The sequence below is a fragment of the Girardinichthys multiradiatus genome, chromosome 19 (genome assembly GCF_021462225.1).
Source record: "Girardinichthys multiradiatus isolate DD_20200921_A chromosome 19, DD_fGirMul_XY1, whole genome shotgun sequence".
Taxonomy (NCBI): Eukaryota; Metazoa; Chordata; class Actinopteri; order Cyprinodontiformes; family Goodeidae; genus Girardinichthys; species Girardinichthys multiradiatus.
In genome coordinates this window covers 38711401-38728996 of record NC_061811.1, presented here as the reverse complement: position 1 = coordinate 38728996, position 17596 = coordinate 38711401, and the positions used below count along the sequence as shown (strand labels likewise).

The 17596-nt window shown below is 40.4% G+C and overlaps 1 protein-coding gene across 2 annotated transcripts in view; it reads left to right on the top strand.

Moving 5' to 3' along the window:
* The first annotated feature begins 2253 nt into the window (after positions 1-2253).
* baz1a (bromodomain adjacent to zinc finger domain, 1A) overlaps positions 2254-17596 on the top strand; it is a 41439-nt gene continuing 26096 nt past the window's right edge. The window contains exons 1-12 of one of the 2 annotated variants that reach the window (XM_047345487.1): positions 2283-2376; positions 2472-2623; positions 2707-2839; positions 6701-6979; positions 7157-7318; positions 10522-10623; positions 11899-11986; positions 12081-12191; positions 13835-14071; positions 14153-14248; positions 15197-15335; positions 17416-17547. In XM_047345487.1, coding sequence (XP_047201443.1) covers positions 2727-2839; positions 6701-6979; positions 7157-7318; positions 10522-10623; positions 11899-11986; positions 12081-12191; positions 13835-14071; positions 14153-14248; positions 15197-15335; positions 17416-17547 — 1459 coding nt within the window. In that variant the 5' untranslated portion in view covers positions 2283-2376; positions 2472-2623; positions 2707-2726. Of the gene's footprint in view, positions 2377-2471; positions 2624-2706; positions 2840-6700; positions 6980-7156; positions 7319-10521; positions 10624-11898; positions 11987-12080; positions 12192-13834; positions 14072-14152; positions 14249-15196; positions 15336-17415; positions 17548-17596 lie in introns of both variants that reach the window. The other variant, XM_047345486.1, reaches the window with a different exon arrangement.

Here is a 17596-nt window from a genome sequence, read left to right as displayed (position 1 = left end):
AGTCGTCAGCATCAGCTTGGCCGATGACCCCCTCCAGGAAGGTGCCACAGATAAACACAGAGCCAGGCCAGATGTAGCTTCTAGAAAGAGAAAAAACAAAAATGAAAGAGAACATAAACTTAAAAGCTGAAATAACAGCAAATAATACAAAACTGGAAAGTAGTATGAGAATGTAGCGAAGAGAGTGAAAGTGGTCATTATGTCCTCCAGCAGCCTAAGCCTATAGCAGCATAACTACAGAGATAGCTCATGATAACATGGCAATGTTCAGTTGAAACTTAGCTCTTATTCACAACAAATGTCATCTCTAGTGACTTTACTTTTATACCCAGAATTATATAATCAACTCAAGCAGTTATATAAAAAGATTAAAATCTAGATTCATACATTTCCAGTTCATTTTTAGTTAATATACAATAAGATCAAGATCAGTTTCCAATGCCAATTGGTTAAAACAAGCTAATTACATAAAACAGAGAGGGAACATAAAAGTAAAAGCTGAAATGACAGCAGATAATGTATGATTAGGGTGTAGTTGAGTGAGGGATACCCTTATGTCCTCCAGCAGCCTAAGCCTATAGCAGCATAACTACAGAGATAGCTCATGATAACCTAACCCACTCTAACTATAAGCTTTATCAAAAAGGAAAGTTTTAAGCCTAGCCTTAAAAGTAGACAGGGTGTCTGCCTCACGGACTAAAACTGGGAGCTGGTTCCACAGGAGAGGAGCCTGATAACTAAAGGATCTGCCTCCCATTCTACTTCTAGAGACTTTAGGAACTACCAGTAAACCTGCAGTCTGAGAATTAAGTGCTCTGCTAAGAACGTATAGAACAATCAGATCTCTAATGTATGATGGAGCTAAATCATTAAAGGCTTTATATGTGAGGAGGAGAATTTTAAATTCTATTCTGGATTTAACAGGGAGCCAATGAAGGGAAGCTAAAATAGGAGAAATATGATCTCTCTTTTTAATTTTCATCAGAACTCTTGCTGCAGCATTTTGAATCAGCTGAAGGCTTTTAACTGCATTTTGTGGGCATCCTGATAGTAAAGAATTACAATAGTCCAGCCTTGAAGTAACAAATGCACGGACTAGTTTTTCAGCGTCACTCCTGGATAGGATATTTCTAATTTTTGCAATGTTCCGGAGGTGAAAGAAGGAAATCCTAGAAACCTGTTTAATATGGGATATAAATGACATGTCCTGGTGATACCAAGGTTTTTTACTTTATTATTGAAGGTCATTTTAATGCCATCCACATTAATTGATTGACTAAGCAGTTTCTTTTCCAAAGATTGTGGTCCAAAGATGACAACTTCTGTCTTGTCTGAATTTAGAAGCAAACAATTTAGAGTCATCCAAGTTTCTATGTCTTCAAGACATTTCTGTAGTCTATCTTATTGGTTGGACTCATCAGGATTTATAGATAAATAAAGCTGAGTATCATCAGCATGATAGTGAAAGTGTATGCTGCCCGATAATTTTACCTATAGGAAGCATAGTAAAGAGAATTGGCCCAAGCACTGAACCCTGTGGTACTCTGCAATTAACCCTGGAGTTTGAAGATGATTTATCATTTACATGAACAAACTGGAATCTGTCAGACAAATAAGATTTAAACCAGCCTAGCGCTGTTCCCCTGATCCCTACAGCATTTTCCAGCCTTTCTAAGAGAATATTGTGATCGACTGTATCAAATGCAGCACTGACATCTAAGAGGACAAGTACAGACGCAAGTCCATTATCTGAGGCCATAAGAATATCATTAGTGACTTTCACTAGTGCTGTTTCCATGCTATGATGAGCTCTGAAACCTCACTGACACTATTCAAACAGATCAATACTGTCTAAATGCTCACGCACTTGATTAGCAACTATTTTGTTAAGAATCTTAGATAAAAACGGAAGACTGTTTATAGGTCTAATATAGTAAATCATCTTAATCAAACGAGGGTTTCTTTATTACCTACCTTAAATGTCTGTGGTACATATCCATTCACTAAGCACACATCTGTGGTTGCATAGTATAGTTTTAACCAAACTAAATGAGATAAACGACCAACAAAAGTCAACAAATCCTGTTTTAACCGTGTACGTTCTATGACAGAGGTGGTGTAACATTTCAAAAAGCTCTACACGACACTTTATTCCCAACTTGACTAAATGCACCCTGTTGTTGCACGCTTACCGACATTTTCCCTTCTTACAATCATGAAAAAAAGCGTAGGCGAAGCACTGAAATTTCCCAGCTGGTCGTGGGTCCGTGAAGTGGATGAAAACTTCGTCAACAATCCGCCAGTGAGACGGCTTAGCCCGGACTTCTTCCTCCTCATTTCGGACCGTCTGTTGTCGCTTCATCGTTTCACAACTTGGTAAAGACTGGTCGTTTATATCGGTTACTGTGTCTGTTTTAGTGTATTGGGTGTTGGAGGTTTGAATTTGTGAGCTTTGTGTTGGATTGACTCAGAGTTTAGTGTTGGCTGGGAGATAATGAAGAGGAGCACTTCCATGCGGGCAGGATTATCGGCGCGTGTAACAAAAGACCCGCTCACCTCCTAACTCCTGCTGTTCTGTCGGGCTTCGGCCACATTTTAACCGGGGCTCTGTTTCAGTTTTAAGGTTTTAAGTTGATACGTTTCACTAAAGTATGGTGTTTTATTCGGTAACGGCAAGTGACCCGGTTTCGCTCCTCTTTCTTTTAGAGTGGAAGCGGAGTGAAGAGATGCCGCTACTCCACAGAAAGCCCTTCACCCGACAGAAACCTCCGGCTGATCTGCGACCAGAGGAAGAAGTGTTTCTCTGTAAAATCACTCATGAAATATTCAGGTCCTATGAGTAAGTAGCTGCCTCATCTCTGAAAACCGTTTAAAGTAAGTTTGGAATGTTCTATGACTGACAGACAAACTTCCACACTAGACATAAAAGCTAACTTTATTATGAATTAAGATTAAAAAATAACAGACTTTTTTTTGTTTTACCAATGTGCCAGTGTACCATGGTAAGTGGACAGCAGGGAGCCGGTTAAAGCAGGTAGTAAAAGCTAGAGGGTACTGTAGGAGCGGGGCAGGTGTACGGTTGGCTAGCTAAAGTGTCTGTTAGCTTGTTAGCAATCAGAGCTTAGCTCGAGGAGTTTAGCCCAGAAAGGCAGTTCGGTTTCATTTGCACACTTCTGTTATTCAGATCTTCTCTCCCCGTATAGCTGCTCGTCTCATGGACAGGTAAGGGGTACTTGTACGAAAAAATACATAGAAATGTGAAAATATTGACTACTTATGTGGTGTTCCATTAACCTTTGAAGTTGGATCTGAGAATGACATCAAACTCAATTTAGTCATGATTTGGTTCCAAGATTGGAAACCAGTGGGATGTACTAATTATTGTTCTCAGTCTTCAGGGTAACTGCCACTAACAATAAACATTAATAATGATATAGTTCTAAAAATGTTGTGCTTTCAAACACTGTATCTCATTTTCATTAGTCCCCTGGGCCTCCTCCCGGTGGGACGTGCCTGGAACACCTCCCGAGGAAGGCGTCCAGGAGGCATCCGGTATAGATGCCCGAGCCACCTCAACTGGCTCCTCTCGATGTGGAGGAGCAGCGGCTCTACTCCGAGCCCCTCCCGGATGGCCGAGGTCCTCACCCTATCTCTAAGGGAGTGCCCGCCCACCCTACGGAGGAAGCTCATTTCAGCCGCTTGTATCCGGGATCTCGTTCTTTCGGTCATGACCCAAAGTTCATAGCCATAGGTGAGGGTAGGAACGTAGACCGACCAGTAAATTGAGAGCTTTGCTTTTCGGCTCAGCTCTCTCTTCACCACAACGGACCGGCACAGCGCCCCCATTACTGTGGCAGCCGCACCAATCCGTCTGTCAATCTCCCGCTCCATTCTTCCCTCACTCGTGAACAAGACCCCGAGATACTTAAACTCCTCCACTTGAGGCAGGAACTCCCCTCCAACCTGAAGAGGACAAGCCACCCTTTTCCGGTCGAGTACCATGGCCTCGGACTTGGAGGAGCTGATCTTCATCCCAGCCGCTTCACACTCGGCTGCGAACCGCCACAGCGCATGCTGTAGGTCTTGGCTAGAGGGGGCCAGCAGGACCACGTCATCTGCAAAAAGAAGAGACGAAATCCACTGGTCCCCAAACCCGACCCCCTTCGGCCCTTGGCTGCGTCTAGAAATCCTGTCCATAAAAGTTATGAACAGGACCAGTGACAAAGGGCAGCCCTGCCGGAGTCCAACATGCACCGGGAACAGGTCCGACTTAGTGCCGGCAATGCGGACCAAACTCCTGCTCCGCTCGTACAGGGACCGGATGGCCCCTAATAAAGGGCCCCCGATTCCATACTCCTGGAGCACCCCCCACAGGGCATCAACGCTATATAGTACCGTTTGTAGAAAATATTTAACGTGAATTAACTTGTCAGAAGTGCAGATAAACCGTTTTTAACTGTGACTGGTGCAAGGCAGCCATATTGGATTTTGAGTAAAGTGTGAATTTCGCCACCTACAAACTTAGAGGTTCCAGCTTCTGAATAAAACCCCAGTGCATATTTAAATTGCATCAATAAGTCAGGCAGACGCATGTTTTGTTTTGTTATATCACAAGAAACTGAAACTTCTGTTGCAATACTGTGTAAAACTTGGCCTATACATTTGATTCTGAAAAGATTGTGGTAGGGAAAACCGGGTATTAACTGAGGTTTTACAGATCATAAAAAGTGTGAGAACCACTGTTTTAAAGAGCTCTCTTAAAAACAGAAACTCAATAAGTATAACACAACTACCCGTCATGCTCATCTTTGAAAATGCACATTGGAAGATCTCACATTCACCTTTGTTTAACATAGTTATTAACCATTTTGTGCAAAAAAACATCTGTAAGATAAATAAAATATATAAAGACAATGTCAAAACGAAGTGTAAAAAGGGGGCACACAGTTTATTGCTGCAAGTTCCCGTTTTTATTTCTTGAAAAAAGTATATAACTGAAAACTGATAATTTACAAACGGAGATGTCCAGATTTGATCCTGAAGATCTCCACTTTCCTATCAGCAGCTTGTATATAACCAGTCTTATTTAATGTCTTCTGACTGGAGTGTTGCAGTGTGTTGTCTACTTCTCTGCTATAGATGCATTTCTGCAGTTTAATAACACTGCTTATAGACTTTAAAAGATCAAACCAACATTAAGAATTGGCGTGAGTTGAGATTTCCATGGTAAGATAATGTTAACAACATTGTGTTTACACGAAGATAGTCTTACCCAAAAATTTTAAATAAACACAGAATGCAAGTCACATTAGTTATTAAGGCTCCATTTCTGCCTATTGTGCAAAATATAACTAACTTATTGCAGTTCTGCTCTTTACAGGGCAACACTGAGTGTCTAATAAGCAGATATTAGCTGATTAGTTGGGCTGTCTGCTCTTGTACAGCCTGCAGTCAGCTACTTAACAGAGATCCTGCTCATGGTTTCCAACTGTGGCTTTAAAGTAGTATTATCTGAATAAACTTGAGTCTCCACATCAAGGTTTTGTGTTTTGGAATAGAGAATATTTCCAAATTTAAGCAATGGAAAATGAATAGGAGCCTTCTTTCTGCCAGCTTACTGGCAATTTGTACTCCATTCAGTTGGAGAAATTATATTGCTCTCTGGAATCTCACGACAAGGATTTGAAAAAGTATGATGGGAAATCTTTGTGGTTTGGAATCCGGAACTTTTTAAGATGTTGTTATTCCTTGATACTGGTAATCGGCCAATACCTAATCAGGCATCCATGGTGACCAAAGCCCCTGCCCTGTCACTTGGCAGCCAGGAGACTTCTAGACAGTCTTCAAAGCCATTCAGCAGCTAAATACCTGAATTTCCCCTTTGTGGGATGATGAAGAATATTTCTATTTTATTCTAAATTGATGAGTGGGTTTTAACTGTTCTGAAGAATGAAAGGCGATTGTGGCTCAGTAGGAAGAGTAGTCGTCTTGCAATCAGAAGGTTGTGGGTTCAATTCCAGCTTCCTCCTGCCATACATCAATGTGTCCCTGGGCAAGGCACTTAACCTCAGGTTGCCTACTGATCTGCGTATGAGTGTTAGTGAGTGCGATTGGGTGAATGTGGCTCTAGTGTAAAGCGGTCTGTATGACTGGAAAAGCACTATATAAGTTCAGTCCATTTACCATTTGATATCCACTTACTTGTTCTTCAATGTAGAAAAATGATGTCCAAGGACTTTATTTTTCATGAAAGAGTGACACGCTCAGCATTGTGTTGCATAATGAAAAGGCCAGATCTTCCTGTCAATTAATGTAAAAGAGGTATGCCTATCTAGTTCTTGGGCCTCTGTTAAGTCTTCATTAATAAAAGATTTGTCATTCAAGCTAATAAGATTTCTATGTGCACATTTAGTTTTTTCATGTTTTGCATACATTTCTTATAGGAAAGTAATGCAGTTATAAGTTACATTTAACAATTCCGGTTTGTTTTGCCTGTCCTTTACTCCATCGTTGGATCACCGTTATTCTTAACATTTTTCTGTAACAGTTTGAATCAGTTCTGCTCTCATTAGTCTGTCATATTTGTCTGTATTTAAAAAAAAAAAAAAATGTACATTTTTGTGTGTAGGGCAACGCATGATACATCCAACATCGCAAACATTTGAATCACATTTTTTCTTTTCCTTCCTCCCACCCACAGTGAGTTCTTTGAGAGGACCATCCTTTGTAACAGTTTAGTATGGAGTTGTGCACTGACGGGGCGAGCAGACCTCACCTACCTGGAGGCTGTGGAGAGCGAGCGACGAGCGAAGCAGAGTCTGCAGAGCTTCCCTCAGGCCCTCGTAGTGCCAATGCTCCACCTTGCTGCTCTGAGTGGCCACTGCAGGCTGTCGGAGCTCTGCGAGGACGTTTATGCCTTTGTCAAAGACCGTTTCTTCCCAGGAGAAATAGTGGATGTCAGCGGACGCAATGGTGCTAGGTACAGACGAGTAATCTAGTTTTAATGTTCATCTTTGGGCTCCAGCAGTCGCCATAATTTCTTTTCTTGTTGGTTTTAAATTAGCATATAGGTGCAATAAAGTGATTACATGAAACCCATTTCAACCAATTAGACTATTATCAGTTCTGATGCAGGTACGTGATGTGTGTGTTTTAGGCACATGTGTAAGGTTGTGCAGGTGCTGTCGCCTTACTCTAGTGCTAACGGAGCAACACCCACTAACAGCCAAAGCAGACCAGCAGACGGCGACACCATTGTGATTAGTGACAGCGACGATGAGAGTGACGCCTTCCAAAGTCCCAAACCACAGGTCAACGGGTCAGTAGATAAAAAATCACCTGAAACCACTTCTACACAGCACATTATTTAGACCTCCAGACAATTCCTTGGTCCATTTGATTTATAAAACAATTAAACTGGGATTACTTGAGGTATGTAAAGGTAGGACAGGTTTACCAGATTTGATCCACATTCACAGAAAACCCTTTTAGTGTACATTTTAGCTTTTCCAGTTTCAGATGTTTCATACTTTCTCTGAGGATGTTGTTATGAAAGGAGTGTTGTTCTTGTTTCCAAGCCTAACTTTGCATGCTGCAAGGTAATAAACCCTGGTACAATGATTGTGCTAATTAAAAACCCTTTAAGTGACAGGATTCATGTTTGCCATTCTGGGATGTGCAGCTTTAAAGTGAAACAGAGTTATGTTTGCATATGATGCGCTTCCTGTATGTCTCTTCTTCTGGTTTTATTCCTGTTGTGTAATAGTGATGTGGAAATTTCCCAGTTCTAACATGTACAAATTTCCACATTTGAACACTTGGCAATATCAAATACTGAGATGAGTACTAATTAATGCCATTACTCTTCTTTTTTTTTCTTTAGTTTGCTTTTTTGTTTTTATGAGAACATGTTTTGTTTTCAGTCACATTTAACTTGGACTACATTTTTACTTAGACCACACTTCTGTACAAATGTTACAATATGTAACACCAAAGCACCAGATGTTCGTTTTATAGTGGTGGTAGAATAACGGTGGGTAACGCTGGGTAACCGTCACTGCTGAAACCCTCGCCAGTGCTCCTTCGGCTCGTTCGCTCACCCTCATCATTCACACCCAACGTTCCTCGCCACACAACCAAATGCATCATAACCTAAAAGAGACATCAATAGTGAACACAAGAATAATCCCTTAAGGATCATTACACTGCCTCCACTCGCCCGACAATATGTTTCAGTTAACGTCACAACAGGAGCTATACGGATCTTAGTGGATGAAATAGATTGAGGGGAAGGCGGCTCCTGCTGTGAGTCCAATTGTGTGGAGCAGTGGGGATTTGCAAACATCCCTCAAGGAAAGGTGGAATAGAATGTCCTCTGAAAGGTGCTATAATGTCTGTGCACGCTCTTTTCTTCTCTTCGGACTATAGACCCACATCAGCTCTCCAGCACTGAAGTGCCTCCCTTTTGCAGTGACAACGTGGACTTGTTGGAGTCTGGACTGGTGACCTATTGGCTATGAGGATGAAGTTCAGATGGGTGTCACAGTCCCGCAGGTGTTCTGAGATGATGGATTCCTGTGCTGGTCTCTTGTTTAACCTCCCCACCAGCCCATCACTCTGAGGGTGAAGTGGGGTGGTCCAGGTCTTTTAAATCCCAAGGACTACGGACATGGGTTGGAACTCCCTGTTCTCAAGGTTTGGTCTTGGGGATATAACCGTTTCCCCTATCTGTATGGGCCATGATGTCCTCAGCAATTTGTTGCATTGGTGTTCCTGCTGGTTGCTGCTTAAGCTGAGCACCGGACTGGTCCAGTGGTCTGCTGCTGATCCCAGTAGTAGCCCTCACAGAGACGGTGCAGGATCTTGGGAACACCAAACTGGCTGGAGCCTGTGTCCACATGGCAGGCTTCCTGCACAGCTGACCTCAGTGACCTTGGCAAAACAGCCTGTTGCCTTTTTCCCCCTGTGACAGGATGTTTCTAGGCAGGTGCAACTCCCCCTCGTTCAGCCTAAGAGGATTGAACTTGGTACACAGTCCCTTGGTGGCAATAGAAGGCCCGGTGACCTCATCCCAGTGGGGTCCTGTTGCCAGAAGGACTGGCAACAGGTCTGTGTCTAGCTCCTGCTGTGCCCTCCACTCTGCCATGTCTACGACAAGGAACGCCCTGAAGGAGAGCTCAATCAATAGATAAAATTTTATTTATATAGCACTTTTGAGTAATCAGGTATAAACACAAAGTGCTTTATAGAGGTTAAAAACCTGACAGAAATTTAACTACTAGAGATGCACAATAAAATGATCAAATCAAATAAACAGATGGATAAAACAAGTCATTATTGGTAATGAAACAAAGAATTGAAAGCAAGAGAAAATTAATGATAGGTTATAAGTAGCTTTGGAAATGTAATTGTGTAAATATTTAGTATGTATGTAGTTAGTGTTTATAAAATATATAAAAACACTTAAGTTAAAAACATGCATAGTAAACATACCAAAACACAACTAGCAAACAATGTCTAGAGCAGTAAAGAACACAGACACACAACAACGTAGAAAAAGTTGTTTTCACTTTTAAGAACTGAAAAGATGAAATTATAAAAATTAGGTGCTAACTAGAAATATAGTCGACATCGACAAATTGTGGCAGTCCTATTCAAGTTGTTCGTAGGCATCAGTAATTCAGTATGTGGTCTGTCATTTAGTAGGCATAAGCTCAATGTGAGACATTAGAAATGACCTCTACATGCTCTAAGAGGCAGCACAAGCGCAAACTCTACCTGATCTAGCTCATTATTCAGTAAGAGAAAAAGGATGAGCATGTGGACTAACCTTGATAAGACTAACAGAGCAGCATGGGTAGATGAAGTATAAGTTTGTGTAGCCAATATCTAAAGTATTATTGTATGTACAAGATATATATTAACTTCTCCAAATATTACCGGACGTAGAAAATAATGTCAGAACAAGGCAGGTTATGTGCTTGGAAGATATCATGCTTGTGACCAGAGGTGGGTCGAGAAGCCGAAGGTTGTACTTAAGTGAAAGAAGTGTTACTTTAAAATTATGTTTCTTAAGGAAAGGTAAAAAGTATGGTGAAGGAAAACTACTTTTTAAAGTACTCCTCACCCCAGAAAAGTTACTAAGTGTAATGGAGTAAATGTAACACCTTACTACCCATCTCTGCACAGTAAGGGTTTTGAATGGAACCAGCTTTGCCCTGTAGAGCAGCACTCAATGGGGGCAGTTTTGCTATGAATTTAAGATGCATTACTTTATGTCTGTAATGATTAAAATCACATCAGTTTGTTTCTTAAATGTGTTTGAACTGGTTCATTTTTACAGGCATGCACTAAAAAGTAAAGCTTTTTTAAATGATTGTGGCAGAATAGAAATCTTGTTCAGCTCTTCTCATGCTGTGCGTGTTGTGCGTTGGTACTGTTTATTCTGAAGGAACTCTTGCTGCTAAAAATGTCTCTGCAGATAAATGTAATGACACGTTTGTTTGTTTGTTTGCTTGTCAGTGGAAAGAAGAAGCCCCTGAACCCATCAGCTTTTATTTACAGAGTAAGGAAAATCAAGGATGAATGCAGCGAACCTTTTACGGTCAAAGGCAATCAAATCAGGTAAAAATCTTTTAACAAAGGTAATAATTCATTTTTAAAAACAACTGAAGACATTATCATTTACTGTTGTTTGGTAATTTTGTAACTTTGTGAGAACATCTTTAGAATACCACAAGTAGGGGTTCACCAAATGTATTAACTGTGAATATAAATGTTCTTGTGTATTCCCTGTGGAATGCTGAGCCTTACCTTAGTTCTAAGAATTCCAAAATCCAGCCTGTTCCATAACCATGGCTGAAAGCTCAAAAGGGTAAAACATGTACACCATTCAGCCTTCCTGTTATCTCCTGAAAAGTGATGCTCTTACACATCCACAGATGTCTTGACGCGCCTTAGGGAAAATGGTTTCCTTTTTAAATAGCTGCTTATTTTTCTGTGCACTTTCAGGCCTTGCTTAGAAGCACCTCACTGACACAAAAATGACTAGCTTTCAGTGTTTTTTCCACAATAACATCCACTCTGTAGAGTGTTTTCTTGACCTGGTGGTGTTGAGGTGTGATGTGTTCACTGATCAACGTGAAAATCACCAGATTCAACAGTTTCTTCTCAGCCAACTTGTTAGTGTCTCTAGATTTGTTGTACAGAATTGCACCACTGACTGAAGAAAAGGGGGCTAGTGTTTATAAAAAAATAATTGGATACATTTCATTTTAGCTTTTTATTTTTATTTGACTTTTTTGACATGAGGCTCTGTGGAGTTGGAAAGTAAATACGTCCTTAGAGTGGTAGAAGCCAACAGCTAGTCATCTACAGTTAGTTTTAGCTGACTTTAGCAACTGGAAACAACTCAAGCTGAATATGTTCATGAGTGGATATTAACAGTCAACAATTTCAGAGTGTACCGTTGGGTTTGGATGCAGTTGTTTTTTTTGTTTTTTTTTTGTTGAACAACAACCGTGTTTCAATTTGGAGCTACCTTGGTTGATCTGGTGGACCAGAGTCTGCTGGAATCATTTTCACACTGATCTGTGGGAATTTTTTTCTTACAATTCTTAAATCTGATAGATGATCATTACTTTTACATTTCTAGTCTAGGGCGCGGCGCTGATGGTGTAGGGGTTAAACGCGCGACCATATAAAGAGGCTACAGTCCTCGAAGCAGCTGTCCCGGGATCGAGTCCCTGACCCGGCGACATTTGCCGAATGTCTCCCCCTCTCTCTACCCTTCTTTCCTGTCTGCCTACTGTCAAACAAATAAAACAAAGGCCACTAGTGCCAAAAAAAATATCTATAAATTTCTAATCTAGTTCTTAATCTTTTTATTTTTTTTATCAGTCGAAAGAAATCTGCTGTATCCAGAGAAAGACTGAAACTCCTCTTCAAGCAGCATTGTGAACCTCAGAAGGGAAGCATTATTCTTAAGGTAGGAGCTACATTATAGTTACTGGTCAGATCCTTGCTGCATAATCATGTCGCATAACTAACTCGCACCAGTTATATCTATTTGTTTTTTTTAGCCCTCCACGGTGAAGAAGTACAGGCTGTCTGAACAAAGCTTCTCTCAGTTCTTTCCGGATGAGCCCCCCCTTCTCCCCTTCAGCCCTCACTCTATTGGCTCTTCTGGACAGGTATGTGTTTGCGCAATACATGATGTTAAGATGCAGCAGGTTCCTCTTCTTTTGTCAGATTGGGCTTTGTTTTTTGTTTTTAGTGTTACTATTCAATTCAGTTCAGTTTTATTTATATAGCGCCACTTCACATAACGTCGTCTCAAGGCTCTTCACAAAGGGTTTGGAACGGTGCGGGGTTGTTGGGGAGGTTAGATTAGACTGCTGAGTGTTACAGTTTGGTCATTTATTGAATGGGCTATGTGTAGGGTACTAAGTAAAATAATAAACTGATAAAGTGTGTCCATCTGGAGCCCACTGGTGGCCATTGTTATACTAAAAACCACAAAGATTGGAGGTACCTCTCTGTCCATTGGATAAGAGAAGGGGTTGCATTGGTACTAGAGATAGAGGGTGTGTTTGCACCTCAACCATAACTGAGCCTGTTCAGGCTAAACCTGACTCCCCCTTACTCCATCCAACAGGGACGGAGGAAGGCAGAGGTAAAAATAATTCGACTATCCAATAATATTAAGAATCCTGAAGCCTATTTAACCACTGACTTAAAGCAGCACACTGTCTGTGCGGGTCAGATTTGACCCATCACTGATCCACAGACTTTGTCTTTCACCACCACCACTGTTGCTATCTGAACTGTCCCTAAAGTAAAATTTAGAGATGCACCAATCAACCAGCTACAGTTCGGAATTGCCCAATTGTCCCTTTATCTGGTCTGATTAGTGAAACTTCCCTAAATCCCCTTAATCTACTATGCCTAATATCATCTTTTCTTGTTGGTTAATTCTTTATTATTTGGTAATTACTGCTTAAAGAAAACTATTAAACATGAGTTGTCTTGTCTTCAGATATAACCCTTTCTGGCAGAATGCTGAACCTGAGGTTATGAAATGTCAGTTCCAGTGGCCCTGTTCAGACCTGGTATTAACATGCCCTGGCTTATGCAGATACAAGTAGACCGCTTTGAAGGTTTACATCTGCTGTTAAAACACGCACCTCATATTCAGAGGCTCCAGCCCATCGCCGGTTCAACTCCCAGCCAGGGACCTTTGCTGCATGTTTTCCCCCTCTCTCCACCCGTTTCCTGTCAGCTTACTCTAAAAAAACTGAGGCCACTAGTGCTACAAAAAAAATATTGGGTCAAACGATCAGAGCTGTTACCTGCTCTACAGGCAAATAATCAGTGTGCCATCAGCAAGCTTTGTTTCTGTTAAATCACAAACGCATTCAATTACCTGAGTTGTATTATTCACACATTACCATGGCTTGGATTCACTCACATCAGATGTTTTCATGGCTAACACTAAAGGCTAATTAAATGAGCTGAGAGAAATAAAGAAGCATTAAATCTGATTTAATTAAGCTCAGTGTAAGTTATCCAGTATAAGTCCAACATGGTACATAGTAAAGGCTGGCAGACAGTAAGGAACGTTTTGCTTACATAACCAACAGTCTATATAAGAAGGGCCAAACTGTTTTACTCCTCTGATTGTTGGTAGGAATTTTCCAAAGTTATCTAAAGTCATTAGACAACAGACTGAAGGAGGATGATTGTCACATTTCTTTAATATTTTAAAGTGCAGTGTTTTCAGTTTTTTAAAGAAATATCATGGCTTATCTTTTTATTGATTGAAATTGATTTCCAGGTGTCGTCAATAAATGTGCTGGAGGAGAAGCTTAAGATGCTGCAGAAGCGGGAAGAGATGGCTACTGCAGTCTATGAGAAAGCGCGGTTGAAGAAGGAGAGGGAGGAGGTGCAGGAGGCCAAAAGGAAGGAGCGAGAGGGTAAGGACAAGCTGAGGGAGGAGCAGAGACAAAGGTTTGAGGAGGAGAAGCAGAGGAAGAGGGAAGAGAGGGAGCGCAGGAAACTAGAGAAAGAGAGGGTGAGTAACTATAAACATTGATGGCAGTTTTACAGTTTGGGAGGAAATGTTTGATTTGCAACATTACCAACTGATTGACAGGAACGAGAGAAGTTGAAGGAAGAGAAGAAGAAATATGCTCAACAACTGAAGCTGTGGAACAAACCCAGAGAGGATATGGAGTGTGAAGACTTAAAGGTCAGTGAATGCAGAAGCTTTAATGTGGAGCTTTGGACTGATAAATGGAAATCTTGGCAATACTTTAAGACTTTATCATTTTTAGTACAGTAGGAAAATAATAAATTAGTCGACATCCAGTTGTTTAATACTGCTACGGTGTAACTTGTTTTTCTTGAGCAGCTCTGATGTTTCTACATAAAAATGTTAAAGGTCATTCCATACAGATATGACCATATTTCAGTTTCTGTGAGAAAGTTTAGCAGCTTTCTAACACAGAGGTCAGAAGTATTTAGTATTAGGTCAGCTCTTGTTTCTGTTCTCTAAGGGTTGTTTCTTAATGAGCACATTCAGTAATGCAGTTAACAAGGAATGGTGTGAGTGTATCATGCTGGTTTATCTTAACATTAGGGCTAAGCAATATTAGAAAATATGCAGTGGTGATAATGGTAAAAAATTGTGATGATGATATTAGGTGCGATATCTGCCTATTTTCTTCTTTCCTCTCCTCCTCATTTGTGCTTCCATCTCTCTGTGACCTGTAGTATTCTGGGTAATGTCATCTATGCCTGGTGTGAGCATCTGCTACCTTGAGACTCTGTCCAACTAGCTAAATATTACATTAGCATAAAAATGATAAAAGGTTCATGACACTTGAAATATTTTAGTCAACAGGTCTTGCACTCCAAACAGTCCTTTGCAATATAAATATTGCACACAGTGATGTTACAATTACGGTATAGTCACTATATATTAGGCTGTCCTTCACTTTTATAATCTGTACATGTTGTTTCTAAGAGTCAAACGGTTCACCTTGAGAACTGTAAATACAAATGGAAACCAAACCCTTACCTGTCACTAAAGGACATGAAAGTTAATGGATGGTTTCATTTCCTTAATTCCCTTTATACAAATGTAAAATTATCTTTTGCCATTTTAAGTGCTAAATTTTTGTGTCTGTTCTAAAAGGAGTTACCCAGTCCAATGCCAGTGAGAACTCGTCTTCCTGCAGAGCTCTTTGGAGAAGCTCTGATGGTTTTAGAGTTTCTGCGAGCTTTTGGTGAGGCCTTTAACCTGAAAGATGAGTTCCCTGAGGGCATTACTCTGGGTGAGAACATACATGTTTTTTTTTTTGTTTTGTTTTTTTTTTTCAATTTTGGAAAAATGTTGCCCTCTAGGTGGTTGAAATGAAAAAAAGTAATGAAATAATTGTTTCTATAGTTATGCTTTATACATTATAGATTACTCCACTTTTGAGTGAGTTTTGTTTTTATTCTCATGAAGTCTCAGAGCTTTTTCTTCTATTGGAGGTTGTAATGCAGGTTTATTGTGTTCTTACAGAGGTTTAGTTAATGATGTTGCTCCTGGTGATAATTCTTGTCATCAGGCAGTATATTACTTTTTTAACGCCTTCTCTAAAAACTAATATAAAAAACTTGGGTGTCACTTTCGACCCACTGTCTATGCTTTGAACATCATTCTAGACAACTGGTCCAAAATTGTTATTTGATTTAAGGAACATTTTAAAGATGGGGTTATGGCTGTCTCATTTCATTTAGACTTTTGTTGATATTCCCTTTGCTTGTCTAAGCAGATCTGCTTTAGGTCACCTTCAGACTGTACAGAATGCGGCAGCAAGACTCTTAATGAAGACCAACAGAACACATTACTCCTGTTCTGGCCTACATGCACGGGCTCCTTATTCATTATAGGATGCATTTTAAAAGTTTGGTCCTGACATTCAGAACTAGTCATGGCCTAACTCCTAAATACATTCAGAACTTACTGGAACCTCATGGTCTTTAAAGTCATTTGACCAGAGGCTGTTGGTGGTACCATAGACTCACTTTAAAACTCGTGGAGATTGGGCTTTTCAGGCCATGGCTGTGAGGCTCTGAAAATCTCTCCTACTGCCCCTGCGCTGCATGAACTCCCCTGTCTCTTTTAAGAAGCAGTTAGACATTTTTATTCCAACTAGACTGCTACACTTAATCTGTAATGTATATTTTGTTTTCTTGCTTTTTTGTTTGTCTTTGTGAAGCACTTTGTGATTTTTAAAGTCTGTAAAAGGTGCTATATAAATACAGTTTACTTATTTAAATCATGGAGTAGACTGTCACTCTTCGGTGTTTTAACAGACGAGACAGAGTTGGAGAACTCCTGCATCAGTGTGGTTACTCACATATCATGTAAATGAGTAAATCCACTGAGTGAGAGTAGCATCTTAAGTCAGAGCTGTGTGTTGCATCAATGCCTTGTTCCATCTCTGTTTTGGAGATGCACTTATCCCCCTGGCATGGTGTTCTGCAATGGAAGCACATCAGTTCCTTAAAGTGGGTTTTAAACAGTCAGATCTCACCGCAGTGCTGGGCAATAAAGCCAACAATGAACTAAAGAACAGCCTGTATATTCCATTGGTACCATTTGTGATTAAATATTACATTATCTCTCATAATGTTGAAGTCTGTGAGGACTAAAAATAAAATGTTGAAGTTTATGATTTTTCGATGTTGCATTTGTGCCAGCTTCCTTAGTATTTTTATATTGCCATGGGCTTCTGAGGATTGTTGGTTAAAAGAAAGTCCAAGTTCCAGGGTTTGACCTTTCAGTGAATAATAACAATGATCTAGTCTTTACCAGATTCCACACTCTTTTAAATCTAACCTGAAGCTCAGTAAACCACACAGAAGGTTTCAGTCACTATTTATCTATTTAATCAACAAATATAAAGCCAAAATTAAAAATGTGTATAATTAAAAAAAAAAGTACACCTGTGATTCAGCAGCTCTAGCAGTAATAATTCTCAGTAGTGGTTTCCTGTCTGACCTCATCAGTCTCATCATTGCAGGTAGGGGGGAATTCAGCAAAGGTCCCAAGGTCAGGTATTGCTCCCTAGACAGCCTGATGGAGGACCAATAGCCGCTGTACATTGGGTGCTTGCTCCAACACCATGCACCACCGCAAATATGTCTTAATATGTAAACACTTAAGAGGGTGTACTTTACTCTTACTATATATCATTCTGCCTATATATTGAGTTTCCTGATGTGGCTGTTGATGTTTGGCATTATGTAGAAAAACAAATTTCTTAAATATAGTTCTGATCCACACTGCAAATCATTGTCTTCTTTTATTCAGTTTATTTCTAGATAATGTGGTCTGTCTAAAACATTTTTGTTCTTCCACAGAGGTTCTGGAGGAGGCACTGGTCGGCACTGACCCAGAAGGTCCTTTGTGCGAGCTCCTTTTTTTCTTCTTGACAGCCATATTTCAGGCTCTGGACGAGGAGCAGGAGGAGGTGGCCAAAGATCAGGCTGAAGGTTGGACACATATGAATTAGGCAGCCAGAGCTACAGAGAAGTCAATATT